Source organism: Echiichthys vipera (assembly GCF_963691815.1).
Source record: "Echiichthys vipera genome assembly, chromosome: 2".
Lineage (NCBI taxonomy): Eukaryota > Metazoa > Chordata > Actinopteri > Perciformes > Trachinidae > Echiichthys > Echiichthys vipera.
Window position 1 is genome coordinate 16,945,741 of NC_139827.1, and position 17,869 is coordinate 16,963,609.

Sequence of the window (17,869 nt, forward strand, 5' to 3'; positions counted from 1 at the left end):
TTTTCTTGATAGTTTGTGTAAATGCTTTTAAACAAGGTTGAGGTCTTGATTAATACATCCGTCGTCACTGAAGAAGCCTTTTTTAATTTCAATGACTTCCTTTTGAATATCGTTTCATTGTCGTTATTGTATGTGCCTGAATACATACGCTTGATTACCTCTGTGTGTGCTCATATGGGAGAGAGACAGAGTGTGTGAGAGATAAATGTTTATTGTACATGTATTATAAAACTGTATGTAAATAATTTACCTCACGCTCATGGACTTTTGATAAAAACTGTACAAAACGGCGGAGAATAAATCTCTTTGGGATAAATCTTTGATTCGTAGGTCCCCTTGCAAAATTGCTTTTGTAACGACTTCAGGCCGGAATAGGTGCAATCATTTATTATTACACAGCGTGCACATTAAATGAGTCATGCATTTTCATTTTCTGTTTGATTTGGTCAAAGACCAGTGGAGAATGTTGTTTTCTCAAAGCACCATCACTAATTGGTACACAGAAAGCACAATAGATTATTTATTGCATTTTTACAGAAGTAGTCTTTTTTTTTTCTTTCCTCTTTGACAAATCTTCTGTTTTTGTGTTTTTGCCACAGAAGAATCCGACAACTCCACCCCTGAGCTGTACAGATTGTGAAAAATGTACATAGTACAAAAATCTAGATCACCCTAACCTTTTTTTTTATGGAGAGAAAATACTTGTGTGAAGAGATTATTTCAAATTTGATTGAATATTTAGTACTATTGAAAATGAGATTAAAACACAGTCAATGTGAAAAATAAGTGCTGAGAAATATTATTCTTCTGTCTCTTTGGAATAAAAGTGTTGAGTATTAATAAAAAACAAGAAATCTCAGACTTATTTGTCTTGTTCTTTTATTTTATCATTTGCTTTGTGCACTGTTGGCAACAAAGCAACAGGACGTCTTTCATGTTTGCCCTATTTATATTTGACATTCAAATGTTTACAGGTTGTAACAGATCTTATTTTGTCCCATACTCAGGGCCGGCCCTAGACTTTTGGGGGCCCTAAGCATGATCTGGGTTTGGGGGCCACCCTCACTGTAACATGTCCACATGGCGTTAAACCAACGTGTAGTTTCAGAATCAGCTTTAATGGCCAAAGTATGTACACACACGAGGAATTTGACTCTCAATGTATTACAGAATAGATGTATACAGCAAAATGCCTTAAGAACACATAATGTCCAAAAGAAAGCCAAAGTAAAGCCTATTAGCAGCAACACTGCTACATCTTTTAAAAGACTACAGTTAATACAGCATTTGTCTATGACTCCCTAAAACTAAAGGCCTTTACACACCAGGGTTGTTGTTGTTGTTTTTGAGCATGAATATATTTTTTCGAACTGTTGTTTTTGTTTTGAATGAAACTATTACACAGCCTTAAAGTGATTTTGTTTTTGTTTTTTCAGCACAGGGTTGATTTTTCCGAGCTTTCACACCGTGATTAAAGGCATCAACCAATAAAACATGGAGGCTCCCTTTACTTCTTTCAACATTAATGAATACCAGACCCACACCTTCTGTTCTTACCTTTAACAATAAAAGCTCTAGACTGTGCAACAGTTTACCTGCCAACATGAACAACATGAAGACCCCCAGGCAAATTGTTTACTCGTCACGCCCCCGTTGTGAAAAGTATGACTTTGAAAGTGACTAAGCCTTAATTGTCCATTTCCACATGTATTGTTTTGACACTATTTGTTTATAAAAAGGCATGAAATGTTTTTTTGTTGTTTAAGAAGTTTAATTTTTTTTTTGTTATTCTTGCTCATTAAATAATTTTCTTTTTATTAGGGGCCCTGTGCAACTGCTAACACCGCCTCAGCCTCCACTGCAGGTCGACAGAGGATATCTGAGATAATGGCATCTTCTGCTCTTTCATCGGCTCATATTGGATAAGTGTTTTTGTAGACCAAGGAGAAAATAAATAAAGAGGCTTGAGAATAAAAAGGTGGAGCGAGAGGCAGCCGATAGAGAAAGAAAGAGAGTCTGAGGGAAGGAAGAAGCGATGCAAACTGAAAGAGCAGCAGAGATCAAAGCCCCCCAAAAACCTCACTCCCCCTCAGACTCTCTGTACTCTGAAAAGCCTTGTCCAGCAACAGGAGTTATTTAAAGAAACCTGCTGGTTTGAAAATGTACCGATGCCTTGAGTGTGTAGATTTGGTGGGAGAATTTTAACATCCGCGGTCCTGGATGTTGCCGCAGATGAGGTGAGGTGGTGGAAATAATCCTTTAATCAGTTTTTATCTCCTGCTTCTTAAAAAAAAATCTTTACTGTTACCTCTCTTTTCTTGTTTATTTGTTCGCTTGCAACAAAAACAACCTTAGGATGCATTGCAACACATGGAACTACTTCTTGACAATTAACTGTTACCTAGCAACTGGCTCTTTTTCCAGAGATGGGGACGAGGGAGGGGGGGGGGTGTAGAAAGAGAGGCAGAGAGAGAGATTTATACAGTATTCCCACAGCATCTTAACTGGATTGGATGCAACAATGCATTGACAATACAATACCAAAATGGAAAGTACAGCATGAGCTTAACGCCCACACATAGCCGTGGAGAGAGGAGAGAAGAAGAGACGGAGGGAGCGGAGGAGGGGTCGTTGATTTACAGATTACAGTTTGGAGGAAAATAAAATGGGATGAAACTGATGCAGAGGGAAACAGAAGGGAAACTGACAAGCGGCGAGTGTGCACAAGCAGGTCGAAAAAACAAGAAACATGTTGCAGTGTGGTGTGGATGACGAGTTGTAGAAGAAGATGAGAGAAGCTGGTTGCTGTAGAAACACTTGTCAAAGTTTTAATGAAGGCATAAAGTTTGATGACGGTGTCCACAACGCACACACACACAGACAGACAAGATCACCTACAAACAAACAGTATAATTATGTTAGCAGATAATAGACACCCCCTGCTGGGCCCATGATGACAAAACACAAAAGATCAAGCCTCCGTGAATCAGTTGTACTGTCACATGTGGTTATGGCAGCAGGAGAGCACTGACACCCTGTGGCAACAACATGGCATCCTCCGGTTACTGTATGTAAACTAGTTCAGGACACGCTGCAAAGGCATTTAGGGCTGGAGATGAAGACAGGAGATCTATGGGGCGTTTTTGTCTTTCCCACAATATATGTTTAATGTTGTTTTGAAGTTTGTACAACAGCAATTTAGAAGAACTTCCATGTTTTACTTTTATTTTTTAAAACAAAGGGTTTAAAAAACAAAAACAAAGCAGGGGGGGGGGCAGAGCTTTCTTGACTTTTAGTTTCTAATGTGGCTCAAACTTCAAAAACACTGGATCTTACATTTCCCACAATGCAACTCAATGCAACGTATTCTCATCAAAGGGTTTCGTTTGATATTTTAGGAAAAAACTTATGCACAACATGTTTTGGTTGAAGCTGGCAGGCTTCAAGAACAAGAACTAACAAATAACTGTTTATTATCAAAAGGAAACAAACACAGGACAGACAGGGAGACAAGACACAAGAGGAAGGAAAGTTTAAAAACAGTAAACAAACTAAACTAAAAATCCAAGACCATGGCACAACAAATCGTATGATATCTTACGAAATATGTAACATATAATTCAGTGTAATGCTGTGACACGGAGACAGGAAGTCGACCGCATCAGTTGCATTTAGGTAACTAAAGGTGACGGCTAAGATTAGAAAATGTTATGGTTTTATTAGAACTTTTGGGACACAAACTCTGGTTCCCGGGCTGAAAGTCCTGTGTTTAAGGACGTACATGTTTAGCGGCCATCACCTGATTTCCTTCTTTAAAGCAATCCCTAGCTTTCACACAGCGATCCCCTCCAAAATCCCACCCTGCTTGACCTCTGATGCTCCCCTGACATGCTCACTGAGAGAAATTCTGTGTTCAAGTGGGAAGTCCGAAGTTTCGGACCTCCAACTAGCATGGCACTGGAACGCAGCATAAGCAGCACAAGTGAAACAGGCCGAATAAAATGATTGGTCGTCAGACTTTATAAGAAATGTATGAGAATTGAATATTGATGAGTTTTAACACCTGGTGGATTTCTTTTACATTTTATTGTGCCTTACGCTTATTGGGAGCATTTTAAGATTACAAAAGAAAAGTGTAAAAATGCCAGAAAGGTAAGAATTGCTTTAAATGTGTGAATTACACACAAAAAACAGTACATGAGGACGGCTTGTTCATTTGACCCTCTCTGACTGTCATATATAGTTTATATAACAGAACGAATGTTGCCACAGCAACTGTAACATTGTAACGCAGAGCAGTTAATGCCTTGTTGGCTTGGTTACGGAAGACGCTCAGTCATTAAAGAAAATATAAACGGATCAAGCTCCAGTTTGTAATGCAGACTGTCTCCAAAAACATTTCATATCTCGAGTCCAAGTGTTCAAGTGCAACAGAATACGAACCAAACCATCTCCATGAGATGAGAGCCGCTCAATCTGCTGAGGAAGGCCATGAGATGTGGTTGAAAACAAACAATAAGGTTTTCAATGTCAAGAATGAACATTAAAAAATACACATTTTGAGGAGTTTTGTTTTTCTGTGTCTCCGGACTTTAAACCCAACAACATTTAGAGCTGGACAATAAAATAGTAATATAAAAAGTTTATTAAAGATATAAGTTATTAATTGACCAATACAAACCATAATCGTCATATAGGGTAGATGATCTCATAGGACAAGCAGTGTCTATATGATATTTCAATAAAAATGAAATATATACACTTTAAAATGTGTTTTTTTTTTTAACTTTATATAATAATTGCAGAGGCTCTCTGTGTCAAACAAACTTTCTCGCGACCGTCAATGTGTCTATCTGTGTCTCTGAAGCAGCTTCACTTCCCCGTTCTTCAGGACTCTCACCCGTCTCCTGCTCACCACCCGGCTGCCCCTCCCCGGGGGCCTCGGGGTGTACCGTGACAGGCTCGCCACCTCTCCTCTCAGGCTCTGAGGAGCCAGGGTCCGGCCGCCTCTCTCCTCCTCTTCCTCCTCCCCCACCTCCCGGTAGCCGTGGTGACGGAGGAACGGTTCCAGGGTTGCTAGGCGATGAGAGAGTTCGTTGATGCGCATGCGCAGCAGGGAGACTTCTCTGAACAGGTCGTTGACCGACTCGGACAGAGGACGCACCCTGCAGGGCGAACAGAGGAGGCTCAGCTTCACACATCTTTAGGTTCTGGTGTAGCATTATATGACATGAAATAAAATACAAAATATCTTAACAAATAGGGAGTGTGTGTTGTGACAGGGTTTTGATCATAATCTGTAATTAGTGGGAGAATGAATCATTACATTACAGTGTGAGCATGTATTATATTATTATCTTTGTTTTGATTATGTCATATTTTTTCATATTGTTATTGATTATATTTTATACAAATTATTCACTAAGGCCAGCTGTCCTATTTTCTTTAGTTGTGAACATCTCACCACATGGTGTATTTAGAATTTGTTCATGGAGCATTTAGCTCCTGTTTCAGAGTAGATCTCTCCCAGCGGAAGAGGAACTTTGTACAATGATTGGTCCAGACCAGGGGACAGCAACCTCAGGCATAGATGCCATCATTTGCACGCCACAGTTTAGCGAATGACACACAAGTGTGCTATAATTTTTGGGGGAAATGTGGTGTTTAATCATTGCTGTACCGTCTGTGATTTATGGACTTTTTCCTAGGAATGTCTAAATGAAACTTGAAGAAACATGAAGCTTCATGAAGCATTTTCTCTATTTTCTTAACCCACTAGACGGCGCTCAAGAAAAAGGCTGGTAATTCAGTGTGATTTCAACCCATTGTTGAACAGAGAGTGCCATTTAGTGGGTTCAGAAAATAAAGAAAATGCTTCATTAAGCTTTGTTTGGACATCACTACTTTCCCCCCATACACATTTGTGAAGACCTGCCCTGCTCTGCCTCTGATCGGCTAGCACTGGTTGCCTTCTTCACAGCGCAGGTGGGGAAAAATAATGCTGCTGTAGTGGGCTCGGTAGACTTTGATATGACACACTGATTAACAATAAAATGTACAAGTGGCACTTCTAATCAAAAAGGTGGCTGACCCCTGGTCCAGACCATAGACTGTATAAAAAAGATGGATGTAGCTTCTGGGTCTGAAACCAAGGGAAACTGTAAAAGAAGGAGGAGTCATTACATCATTAGTATTTTGCATTGGTGCAAGACTTTGGTGCAAATTCTATCTGGGTTAATGGGGGAAACGCTTTATATGATGTTGACTGGCGATTTTTTTTTTAATCTAAATTTGTTTCCCTTAATATTGGTCCCTAAACAGACCATGGTTCTGCTGCAGCAGCTTGACAACTTGAGGCTTCAAAACTTTAGTCCACAAAACAATGGGTGACGCCATGGTATCTACGTCCGTCTGTTTTATAAAGTCTATGTCCCAGACGTCAAGTGTACGTCAACAATTGGTTGAGCACATGGGCCAATGCAGCACTGGAAACTTCAGTTTTTAAGCACTAGCTAACTTGTCAGCTGCTAAATGAGTAAAATTAACAATTTAATGCTTCAACCATAACCATAGGATAAGTTAATGGACAAAATAAGCCACATGAATGGAAATAAAAGCTAAAAGACTGTGCTCCTCTGTGCTCACAAGGGACTGCAGGCTCTGTGATACACGGGGACTGACGTCACTAATCGTTGTCGATAAAATAGTTATGTATTGAAGAAGTGATGGAGCAGAGTAAACCAGGCTAATATATTAGGGGGTGATACCTGGAGTAGTCAGGCAGCAATGTGCTGGACCTTTATCAAAGCGTAGAAAAGTACATTGCTATCGCCAGATGAGTGACAACTGTTTATTTTCTGTAACCAGTATCGTTTGAAAGCATGGCAGAAATAGCAAGCTAGTTTTAGCAACTAACCAGACGTTCGCTAGTTATTTAGCTAGCCTGCTAATTCCAAAATACTTTCATGGTTACAGAAACGTAGTTGCTGGTCTAACGGCAGGTTTCCACTAGCCACAAAAGTGGCGTGACTGGCTGCGAAGCGTCGAGAGGTGCCACCCACTTCCTTTTGACGCTGCCCACTTCCTTTCACCACCCAGGTTAATTAATTGGACCATTCACATGGGATGGGATGCGCTGCTCCGCCTCGCAAGTTGCCAGCGAATCTAGCAAGAAAACACACTATGAACAATATAAAACATGTGTAATATATGATATACATTAAATGATCTGATCCTGATAAATGAAAACTTATGCAGCCCCTACTTGCCTAGTCTTTAAATTTCCCCGATCCTCTTCCCGCTGTTCTGCTGGAGTTTCAATTCCCCTGATTTTTACTGTGGAAAACCTGCACATCTATTATATTTATTTAGATAAACCGCGGTGTGAAAGCTGTTTTTGATTGTTGTTGTTTAAATAACATACTTAATTGTGTCTGAACAGAGAATGGCAGAGACGCATATGCAGGCTGTCTGACAGATTAAAAACAGTAGAGGAGCAAATTCACTTGTTGACCAGCATGGGAAATTACACTCCTGGTGGAAACAGTCAGAAGCATGTTCACCCATCTCTGGATATATCGCTGCACTTAGCAGACATCAGCGGCTGGTGCAAACCCACCAAAACGATCCCTCCACCTCACCCCCCACCGCGGAGGAGTGTGGACTCAGCTACGTGGACAGCTAACTAACCAGCTCTGGAAACGGACAATCTAGGTAGCTAAGTGTAGTCTGCCAGTGGCGGAGAGTAAGGCGGAGGCCCGTCCAGCTCACATCACTTCAGTGTTATAGTTTTAGGGGAAGCTTCCAAGGGCAGTTCCTCTTAGGGAGTCCCCAGAACAGCTTGATCCAAAAACACCTTTTGATCCAACTGTGTGTTGGTAAATCCATGGTGTTGTCCATGGTGCTGAAGTAGTAGCTGACAAATTTGTAATTGCAACTTGTTCCCTCGGTCAGTTTAATTTTAGATCTGTTATATTTTTATAGTTAAAATACAAAATCAAAAGATTGGTTCATCGGGTGGTTCACTAGTTGTAAGAAATTAACAAACCACTTACTGCTCATGAGGGAAAATTAAGTATTTCAATTCAATTCAATTTAATTTATAGTGTCAAATCATAACAAACGCTATCTCAAGGAACTTTACATATATAGAGTCAGTCTAGACCACACTCTATAACTTATTTATATCTAAATGGAACTGAACTGAAGTTTAATACACAGAAGACTACCTCTGTATATACAATCTTAAAAGATAAATGACTCACTTACTGCAAATGTATGATAGACCAGTTTGTACTACTTGAGTGTTTTTAAAAAAAAAGAAAAGTAAAACACGAAAACAGCAGTGAAGTATAAATGAATGGACCAAATAAACCACATAAAAGGAAATAAAACCTAAAAGACTGTGCTCCTCTGTGCTCACAAGGGACAGCAGGCTCTGTGATACATGGGAACTGACTTCACTAATAGTTGTAGATAAAATAGTTGTATGTATTGAAGAGGTGATGGAGCAGAGTAAACCAGGCTAATATATTAGGAGGTGATACCTGGAGTAGTCAGGCAGCAATGTGCTGGGCTGAGAGTGCAATAAAGTCTTGATCTCACGGAAGATACGTTTTCCCCAGGCGTCTAAAACTCTGGTCACACTGCGCACTGAGGCCACATTCACACTGTCAGCTGAAACCAAAACATCACACTGTCAGGCTTTGATTTAAAGAAAAACAGCCTCAATGAATTATGACTATGGCATATGTTTTATGATCACTCCAAATATTCATCTAATCTCTGCAGAGGTTCTTAAATTGCTGCTTTTCATTCAATTATCCAATGAATTCTCTTTTTGTTGTGATTTACTGTCCTCTTATCTGTCAAGTGCAAGAGATCAAACGGAGGGTCGTGACTTACCTCCCTCTCTGTAGTTCCAGTATCCGTAATCCAGTTCATTTTCCTCGTCGGTTGAATGGGCCCCAGTTGCCATGGCAACTACCGTCAGCAGCATCAACAGAGAGGGAGGGGCCATGACGAGCAGACAGGCAATGTCAAATCCCCCTTTTTCTTTTCTTTTTTTTTTTTAAAGAAGAAGGAACAGGGTTGGCTATGTGCCTTCTGTTGAAAATGAACATGCAGAAGAGAAATAGATAAGAGAAGTAATGAGTCACAGACAGGCGTCATGTGAAAGAGTCAGCAGCATAAAGATGTGCACACACATCTGTGTCCCGTGGTAGAAAATTAAATAAGTAAGTGCATGTACTTTAGTACCATACTTAATACAGTTTTGATATGCTTTTCCATTTTCTGCTACTTTATACTTTACTCATTTTATTTATCTCACAACTTAAGTTATTTTGTAGATTAAGATTTTACATGCAAATAAATAAACAAAAAAATAAATAAACGTGAAATAAAAAAGAAAAAATATGGTGCACTCTGATATCTGAATCAGCAGAAATTAAATATGTATTCAGACTCTCCACTTTTACCATCTATAACATTAAAATACTGTACTGTTGTAAAAAAAAACACAATGAAAAAACAATAATAGAGAATGATATAAATACTGTTGATACCTTGATGCAAATATTATTGTAATACAACAATGGAAGGTGCTATTCTTCATAATGAATACTTTTACTTTTGATACTTTACCTACATTTGTCTGCATTTACTTCTGTACGTTTAAAGTCTATTTAACATTTCGGTGTTTATCTTCTTTCCATTTAGAAAACGGTTTGATTACTTCTTGTCCCTAACTTTAAGTCATTGAACTTTAAAGCTATCCATAAATCCATAAAAAGTAACCTGTGTTTGCAACTAATCTTTAAAAAAATGCACTTACTTTAACTGAAGGTCTGAAGAAAGCCGCCTTTTGTCCTGTGACTTACTCACCAATCTTACTCTAATCCTGACTCCAGGTGTGAGAGGAAAAACAAGAGAGGAGGTGAAAGCAGTCGACCCAGAAAAGAGGAGACAAAAAAAAGAAAAGGCAGAATTGCATCCATATGACAGAGTCTGTGAATCACACTGGACAATAATAAGCCAGTGACTCATTGTTGAGGTATTAAATGTTTTCAGGGATTATGAATTTGGAGGCTTATCAAAGGGGCGGTGAAACTTAGCTGAACTTGAATGTGAAACAGCTTGTTTCACATCTGGATGGACACATCAACAACACCAACAGCCACAAACCAGTGTCCCTTCATTATGATGAGTGTGGTTTGTGTTGAAATAACTACATTTCTTAACTTTGCAGACTAACAGTTCACTGTAGAAGCATCACAGGCTGGGAAAAAAACCCCAACAACACCTAATGAGCCGATACTCACGACTTTGAAGTGATGAGGATGCTTCAACTGTCAGCAGGAAGTCCTTCTCCGATCTAGTTTGAATACCAGATGCTTCTCTCACCTCTCCACTTTGCCACTGCCGTTGTTTTTTCGCCCTTATTTCTCCGCTCTCTCGTCTCTGATGCTCTCTCCACCCTCGCCCCACAGCTGTAATATAATTAGGAGGAGAGTGTGGCAGGTCCCTATTTGTGAAGAGCTGTCGTATCTTTACACGCCAACACACGCTCAACTACTCCCTCTCTCTGACACACACACTCTTACATCCAGCTGCTGCCAGATGTGTGGCGTGTCCGTTTCTTTCTGATAAGTCTCATAATTTAAGTCTTCTCTTCTTCACCCCTGTGTGGAACAGACAGGTCTATGTGTCTGAGGCTGTAACCTCACTCTCTTGAAGGATCCAGGCGCTCCTCAAAACTTGAGTTATAGACCTTTTTCATCTTTCTCTGCTTCACACTGTCTGCCCTTTACCCACACAAAGCAGCTCACCCTAGAGCCATTTCTACTCATTTACTCATTTATTCTACTTAACTAAATTGATTTGACAGCAGGGTAGCAGATCTGACGTCAGGATTGGCAGGGGCACAGGTTTTTTTTTTGCCTGTATGCAACTCATAACATGCCACCATAAATCATAACTTCATAGAGGCTCGCCATATCATTCAAAAAGTACAGCACAAGGAATCATTTACTGTCCTGACCTTTCTTGTTTTTTTGCCCTAAACAGCCAACAGCATATCACTGCACCCATGTCTGTACTTAATGTGTTTTGTCTTGCATGTCTCCACGATGAATGAAGAATCCAAACATGTTGAATGGATTGTGACACATCACCCTTATACTTCAGTTCTTTGATCTTCTTTCACCGTAGAAACATGCAAGAAAAACACACAATTAATGGTAACATAGAGGAGTTATTGATATACAGGTGATCATTTTGGTATTTGGTGGTTCTAGGTAATCAAATGTAAGAACTTGCTACTGTTTGTTGTCTTAGAACCTGGTAAAAATTAATATTTGGGGGATCTGAACTGTTGGTTAGAACACACAAGAAATTTGAAGATTGATATATAGACCCAATGATCTAGAAAATTATCAAATCGGTTGAAGCAGGTTGAGGTCACTCTGTTTTTACTTGGTTTGTTTACTTTGGGGCAGTTTAACAATGAAAAGCACAGTACTACACAGTACTTCAGCACCACTGAAGACGTATAATATCAGATGATATTAAACATTGAATACAGAATATTTTCAAGCAAATAGTTTTCTGTATGCATCACTGACCAGTTAAGTGTGGTTAAAAAGATCAATGATGCAATGTGAAAATCTGCGTGTGCATTTAAGAAGATTGTTGTTCTATGTTGTGCTTCCTTCAACTTGAGTGCTAATCTTACAATGTTAGTAAAGGATTTGTATGGTTTACTCCCCAAGAAAGATTGGAGAAAAGGAGTGCAGGAGACAGAAGAAGAAATGGAATGAATTATTCTTTATTGAATGGCATCCAGATGTTATTCCAGCTTTCCGTGTCTGTTTTCATGCTGTGGCTGAGGTGAGGTCAGAGTTGGCCACTAATGCAGCCAAGAGAGAAAATTATAAAAATGTTAAGGGTAGGAGCAAGAAGAGAGAAGGAGAGAGAAGGCGTAAAGTGACAAACACATGAGGTTAAATGATCATGCAACAACAGCTGCACTTCCACATCTGCACACCTCTCCTGGCAGCCTCAGAGAGCGATCCGAAGAGAGTTACTGCTGTGGAGAAGCCACTACCATCAGCCACAGCTGGTGCACATTAAGGACAGGCAGTTTGTCACCTTCAGCTGAATTCCAGCCTCTCTCTCTCTCTCTCTCTCTCTCTCTCTCTCTCTCTCTCTCTCTCTCTCACACACACACACACACCACTTTTTAGTGAGTCTTTAGCTTATTCTGTCTTTTATAAAACACATGACGAGGTGTGTGCTCATGGCCCACGCACACTTATTTCTCCAACAATGTCTCACTGTGGAGGAACGCCAACATTGCACATCCAGAGGCTGACGTAACAGAATAGTGCATACAGAAATATTCACTCTCAACACAATACAAAGCAAGCGAAGGGCCAGATAGTTAAAGTTTTTTTTTTTTATTTATTATAAAGCAAGTCGAGGTGCTATATAAATACTGTGAACATATCAAAATGCACAGTCTGTATTCAGAACTGTGCCTTTAAACGAGCCGTCAGGACATCCTTACGGGTTGTGATGTCACAAATATAATAATCACAATATTTGTTTACAATAAGATGTAATAATTTTGGGTAAAACCCCTGCGTTCAAATACAATTCAACAACACTGAGCAAAGGGGGCAAAGAACAACTGGATATACTCTCATGTCATTCATCTAATGGCAGTGCATGTTCTTTCTTATCTCATTCATAAGTAATGTTAAGGTTGAAGATCTAATCTGCCCGTTGGACCCCAGACTAAAGAAAATGATACCACCCAGCATGAGCAGTTAGTCTGAATGGTGGTGAGATGTTGAAAAAAAACACAGAACATAAAATAAACACAGTGTAAAGGTCAGACAGGTCAGACAGCAGTGTTTAAGCGCTGCGAGGGCAGAGAACTCAGAAAGCTGACCAATCAGAGCAGACTGGACTTTTTCAGAAGTGGGTCTTAAAGAGACAGGCGCTAAAATAGAGCGTTTCAGACAGAGGGTGCTACAGCTATCAGACAGACAGTAAAATAAAAAGAATGTGTGTTTATTTTACCTTTTTTAACTTTTAGGTTCATACTTTTATTTCGGGTTTACGAAATAAAAGTATGAACCTAAAAGTGAGCATAATATGGGACCTTTAAATGTCAAGTATCAAACAGCCTGTGAACATTCTCATTTATCCAGGTCATCGTTATGCCCAAAGTCATTTCAGTCAAAAGTAACTTTACTTGGTTGTTTGTCTAGGAAGACGTTTCACCTCTCATCCAAGAGGCTTCATCAGTTCATGTACGCATCTGATTAGGCTGGGACAAGTATCAAACGGTGTTGTAGATGGTCTTTTGAGAAAAACAATGTTTTGAGGAAGTAGTTTTGCTAGAAAGAGGAAGCCCCAAACTGCAGTTTATGTACCAAGACCAACTGAAACACTAAATAGATACGGGGAACAACCTCAACAAAGAAGACTAGAAACATTCCCGCAAAACTCCTAAAATCACAACATGGATGTTGGATCTTTGATGTCGTCCTGCCTGTTTGTCTTTTTCTTCCTTTCTGTATGCTCAGAAATGAGAACACCAAGTAAGCCATCTATATTTTGACACTTAACTTTGTGGACCATGTAACTTTTAGATTGTTTGCAGCCAAAGGTATGTGTGTATGTTTGTATGTATGTATGTATGTATGTATGTATGTATGTATGTATGTATGTATGTGTTTCTAATTACTATTTTCAAGGTTTCCCAAAACCTGTTTTGAAATCACTTATTTTGTCCGACCTAAGCCCAAAAGGATTTAGTTGAAAAAAAAAATGATTTGAAAAATCAGATGATGATTTATGTTGTACCTTACTAACTGACTTTCTATTGTCTGACTAATCATTTTAGGCCTAAAATTAACCTCTATGTTATGTCCCCTCACAGAACTCTACCTGGAAAGCCGGGTTTTTGTGGCCTTCGCAGGCGAACACCTTGACCTTAACTGTGAGTTGGAGCTGCCAGCAAACCAAAGCAAAGACATCTTGACGTGCTCTGATCCTCTCCACAAACAGATATACAGCTGTGACATCTCTGCAACGACTCACCAGCCAACGAATCTCAAACTGAGCCTGGAGCTGAAAAACCTCAACAGTTCAGGAGAATATAGTTGCCAATACAAAACAGCCAAAGTGTACTGGTTTCTCCGAGTGAGAGGTGAGTACGACAAGAAGAGAATGTGAAGATGAAACTGAAATAATTATTTTAGGGAAGTGTAGAAGCAGTTAATGGGTTTAATACATTTCTTTAGTTCTGTTTTTGTATGAGATCTGTAAATTAGAGCTAATAATAAGGTGTGAGCTCTGTAAAACACTGTCCTCAACCTTTTCCACTGCCTTACAGTGAAGAAGACCTACTGGATCCAGATTTCCTTTAAACACATGTTAAGTGGTGGGTCTGGGGCTTCTCCCCCATGAACATCACTTCTTGTTCTTTACGTTTTATGGCAGGTTCAAACCTCTACTCTTGAGGTTGCCTACCTACTCCGACTTTACTGGAGGCATTGTTGCGTCTATGAGTCGCAAGTATATATATATATATATATATATATATATATATAGTATAGAATATAGTGATTTTTCAAAATAAAAGTCTTCTTCTACTTTCATGTTTTTTTATTGGGGAGGACAAATGCACATTCTCTTAGTACTGATTTTGTTTTGTGATTTTGATTTGAGGACGTACATGTGAAGGACTTACAACTCAGAGGTTGACATTAACAGTTCATGTTAGCTGCAGCGATTGATTTGACCATAGCATGAAGTCGTAGTGAATTGTTGGTAAACCAACAAAGAGAAAGTGATGTAGTGTTGGACAGGAAGTGCAGTCTATAGAAGATGTATTTATACATGTGTCAACAGATTCCATCAGAAACAAAGTTATGGATGGCACAAAGTTACATAAATTGTTGTAGTAACTTTTAGCTCACTTATTTACAGATGTGTTTGCTAACAAGCTACAGTAGCCACCCTCGCTGTAAAGCCCATAAAGGCAGCTTCATGAGATTTGTTTGGTTCCAATGGACATTAGTTATGAGAGCTTCAAACAACAGCTGATTTTAATTGAAAGATATTTAGAGCATCACAAAAGCTGAAAGTGGCATTTATATGTACAAGAAAAACTAAACTTCTGATAAAAAAAACAAAAGTAAGATTAAATAAAAAAGGAACATTTTGTGCGACAGATATGTTTTTTTCTTTATTATCAATTTAATAGCTCTGTAGTTGGGAAACACTGCATATATGTCAAAAGCCATTAATGGAATAATACTAATGCTGACAATGTATTCAGTTTATATCAAAATATGCAACAAGTCCATTGTTCTTAAAAAATTGCTTGTGGTTTAGTCGCTCAACAGATGCAGAATCTTTTATGAAACATTCCTGCGAAACTGACATTGCATGGGGGCTGTTTTCCAGGTGAAGGCTACAGGGAGCGTGTAATGACGGATTACACAGAAGTGATCATAATCGCCGTCTTCACTGGTGTTCTGCTGGTTTTCAGTGTGGTCGGCTCAGTGTGTGTCTTCAGAGGACATGGGGTAAGATGTGCCATCACCTGACAGACATTAAGTGTTGCAAGAAGCTTTGTTATGACAGGCAGTGTTGTAGATAAGTTTTTAAGGCTCCAGATGAAATTGAGTCTTTTTAATGTTCAAACTTTATTTAGTGAATTTACACAAAATAAATCAACTTTTTTTGATAGATGTCACACAGCTACATCTTAAAATAGAGCAGCCACAAATCAAACCTGTATTAAAGTAACATCGCTGTTGGTACTAGCAACTTACTAACTTCTTAATATAAAAGGATTAATAATGAATTAATTTGGACCTTATCAGTGCTGCTTTGACATATTGAACTCTTAAGGGGACCGGAGAACTTGGGCCGATCTGGAGTCCTTTCGGCAGGACAGGAACTACTTTGCGTCACTCAAAAACCATCTTCCTGTTACATCATCCTGTCAGTGAATGTGGTGTTTTCATAGCTCAAGTTAAAGGTCAGGCCTATCCTGCTATAAAGCCAGATTATTGGGTGCAAATAATTAAATGTAAGTATTTAATTAACTCTGAGTCACACAAGACACAAAACTAGAGCTGCTTCTACATCACAAGGAAATCCGCTTCAGTCTAGATTGTGTGTTATCCAGTTTATGTTATTAACTTTGCTGTGATGCATTAACTTGCCATTATTTAGAAAGAACGCAACACTAAAAGTGACGACACCGGTGGAAAACGAAAGCAGAACAGAGAAGAAATGAACAAAGAGATGGAGGAGGACAACATGAATGCAATAACAGACCCATCCACCTCTTTCTATGCTGTAAGAACTTTTTCTACACATCAGTATGACGACAGACACATTTCACTTGAATTCAATTTCCCCACACTTTTTTTTCGTCATCTTCCCTGCATGCATATGTTGATTTTTATATTTGTTGGAAACTGATATGAGAAATTCTCTCAGAGTCTAGAGACTAGGCCCAGGTCCATCTATGATGTACTGGATCACTCAGCTGTCAACAGAGAGCCAAACCAAAGTAAAGCTAAACCCAAGAAAAAGGTAAGGTGTGAACCTCAGGTGCTTTTGTCACATTTTCTGTTATCAGTAGAAAACAATAAAACATGCAGTTGGTGACCTGTCTTGTAATTCCTCCACAGACTGAACAAACCACACAAGACCAGCATGAAGGTGTATTTGAGTCTGTTTATGAGAATTTTTGAAAATAACAAACAACCAACAACTTGCTGTGTCATTGTCACATCTTACCAGTGGGAGGTAACATATCAAATCTGTCTCATGTAAACCAAATAATAATTTTCCCAAGTAAAAATACAAAAGTATTGTCAGCAAAATATAATAAAAGAACAAAAGCAAAAGTACTCATTATACAGGCATAATGGCCTCTATACGCCATACATTATTAAGTAATATATTTTCATTAGGGATGTCTTAAAATTGTAATACTTGTGATCGAAGGTCAGGAGGTGGAGCAGGTGGAGGCTTTCAGGTATCTGGGTAGGTGGACTGAACATTGTCCTTCTCTGTCCACTCTGAACAAGCCTACAAAAAGGCACAACAACTGCTCTTTTTTAATGTGAGCAAAGACATCTTAACAGTTTACAAATCACTTATTGAGTCAGTCCTAACTTACAACATCTCCTCCTGGTACAATTTTCTTTCTGTCAAGGACAAGACCAAATTATCTCGTATCATCAGATATGCAAGTAGAATAACAGACACGAGTCCTCCCTCTCAGACCTTCAAACAAAGGCAGTCAGACGTAAAGCCACCATCATCTTACATGACCCCTCAGGCCCTCAGGCCGTAGCTACAGGGTCCCTTTAGCAAGGACAAACTTAGTGAAAAAAATCAATCATCTCATCCGCCATCAACATCATCAACAACTCACTATGACATCTTTTAACGTTCTTTTAAGGTTTTATTCTGTATTTACCTGTGTCATTCTGTATCTAGCTGTTGTTTGTTTTATGTTATGTTAAATTGCGTTTTTCACAACTTATGTTTCTTTTATTGCACACGTCCAAGAAAAGTTCCCACTGCTTTTTGCAGGGGAGAGTAAATATTTTCTGATTCTGATTCTGAATGTTAATTTATTTACTGTTGGGAGGTTAAATCTGCTGTATACCAATGCATTTATAGGTTTAAAATGTAAATTTGAAAAGTGACTAGTACATATAGCTGTCAAATAAATGTAGTGGAGTAAAATGTAGAATAAAATTTAAAGAAAGTACAGTATTTCCCTCTTAAATAAATCACTACAAAAAAAAATCTGCCACCTCTG

General features: G+C 39.0%; 2 protein-coding genes across 7 annotated transcripts; one reads left to right on the top strand and one right to left on the bottom strand.

The window, feature by feature from the left end:
• Window positions 1-4,627: 4,627 nt before the first annotated feature.
• LOC310962259 (uncharacterized protein) lies at window positions 4,628-10,550 on the bottom strand. Of its 6 annotated transcripts, none has more exons than XM_083934656.1 (5): window positions 10,323-10,550; window positions 9,836-9,901; window positions 8,905-9,059; window positions 8,547-8,676; window positions 4,628-5,165 (listed from the first exon to the last, which is right to left on the bottom strand). In XM_083934656.1, the coding sequence occupies exons 3-5, from the start codon at window positions 9,017-9,019 to the stop codon at window positions 4,850-4,852; spliced, it is 561 nt and encodes a 186-aa protein (XP_083790782.1). In that variant the 5' UTR covers window positions 9,020-9,059; window positions 9,836-9,901; window positions 10,323-10,550; the 3' UTR covers window positions 4,628-4,849. The 6 variants fall into 6 exon arrangements, with proteins under 6 accessions (XP_083790782.1, XP_083790783.1, XP_083790780.1 ...); XM_083934657.1 differs by having other exon boundaries at window positions 9,836-9,905; XM_083934654.1 differs by having other exon boundaries at window positions 8,905-9,105; window positions 10,323-10,549.
• A 2,922-nt stretch (window positions 10,551-13,472) lies between these two features.
• Window positions 13,473-17,771, top strand: nfam1 (NFAT activating protein with ITAM motif 1). The gene is made up of 6 exons (XM_083937867.1): window positions 13,473-13,610; window positions 13,952-14,221; window positions 15,484-15,605; window positions 16,261-16,386; window positions 16,531-16,626; window positions 16,725-17,771. The coding sequence occupies exons 1-6, from the start codon at window positions 13,532-13,534 to the stop codon at window positions 16,785-16,787; spliced, it is 756 nt and encodes a 251-aa protein (XP_083793993.1). The 5' UTR covers window positions 13,473-13,531; the 3' UTR covers window positions 16,788-17,771.
• Window positions 17,772-17,869: the final 98 nt, after the last annotated feature.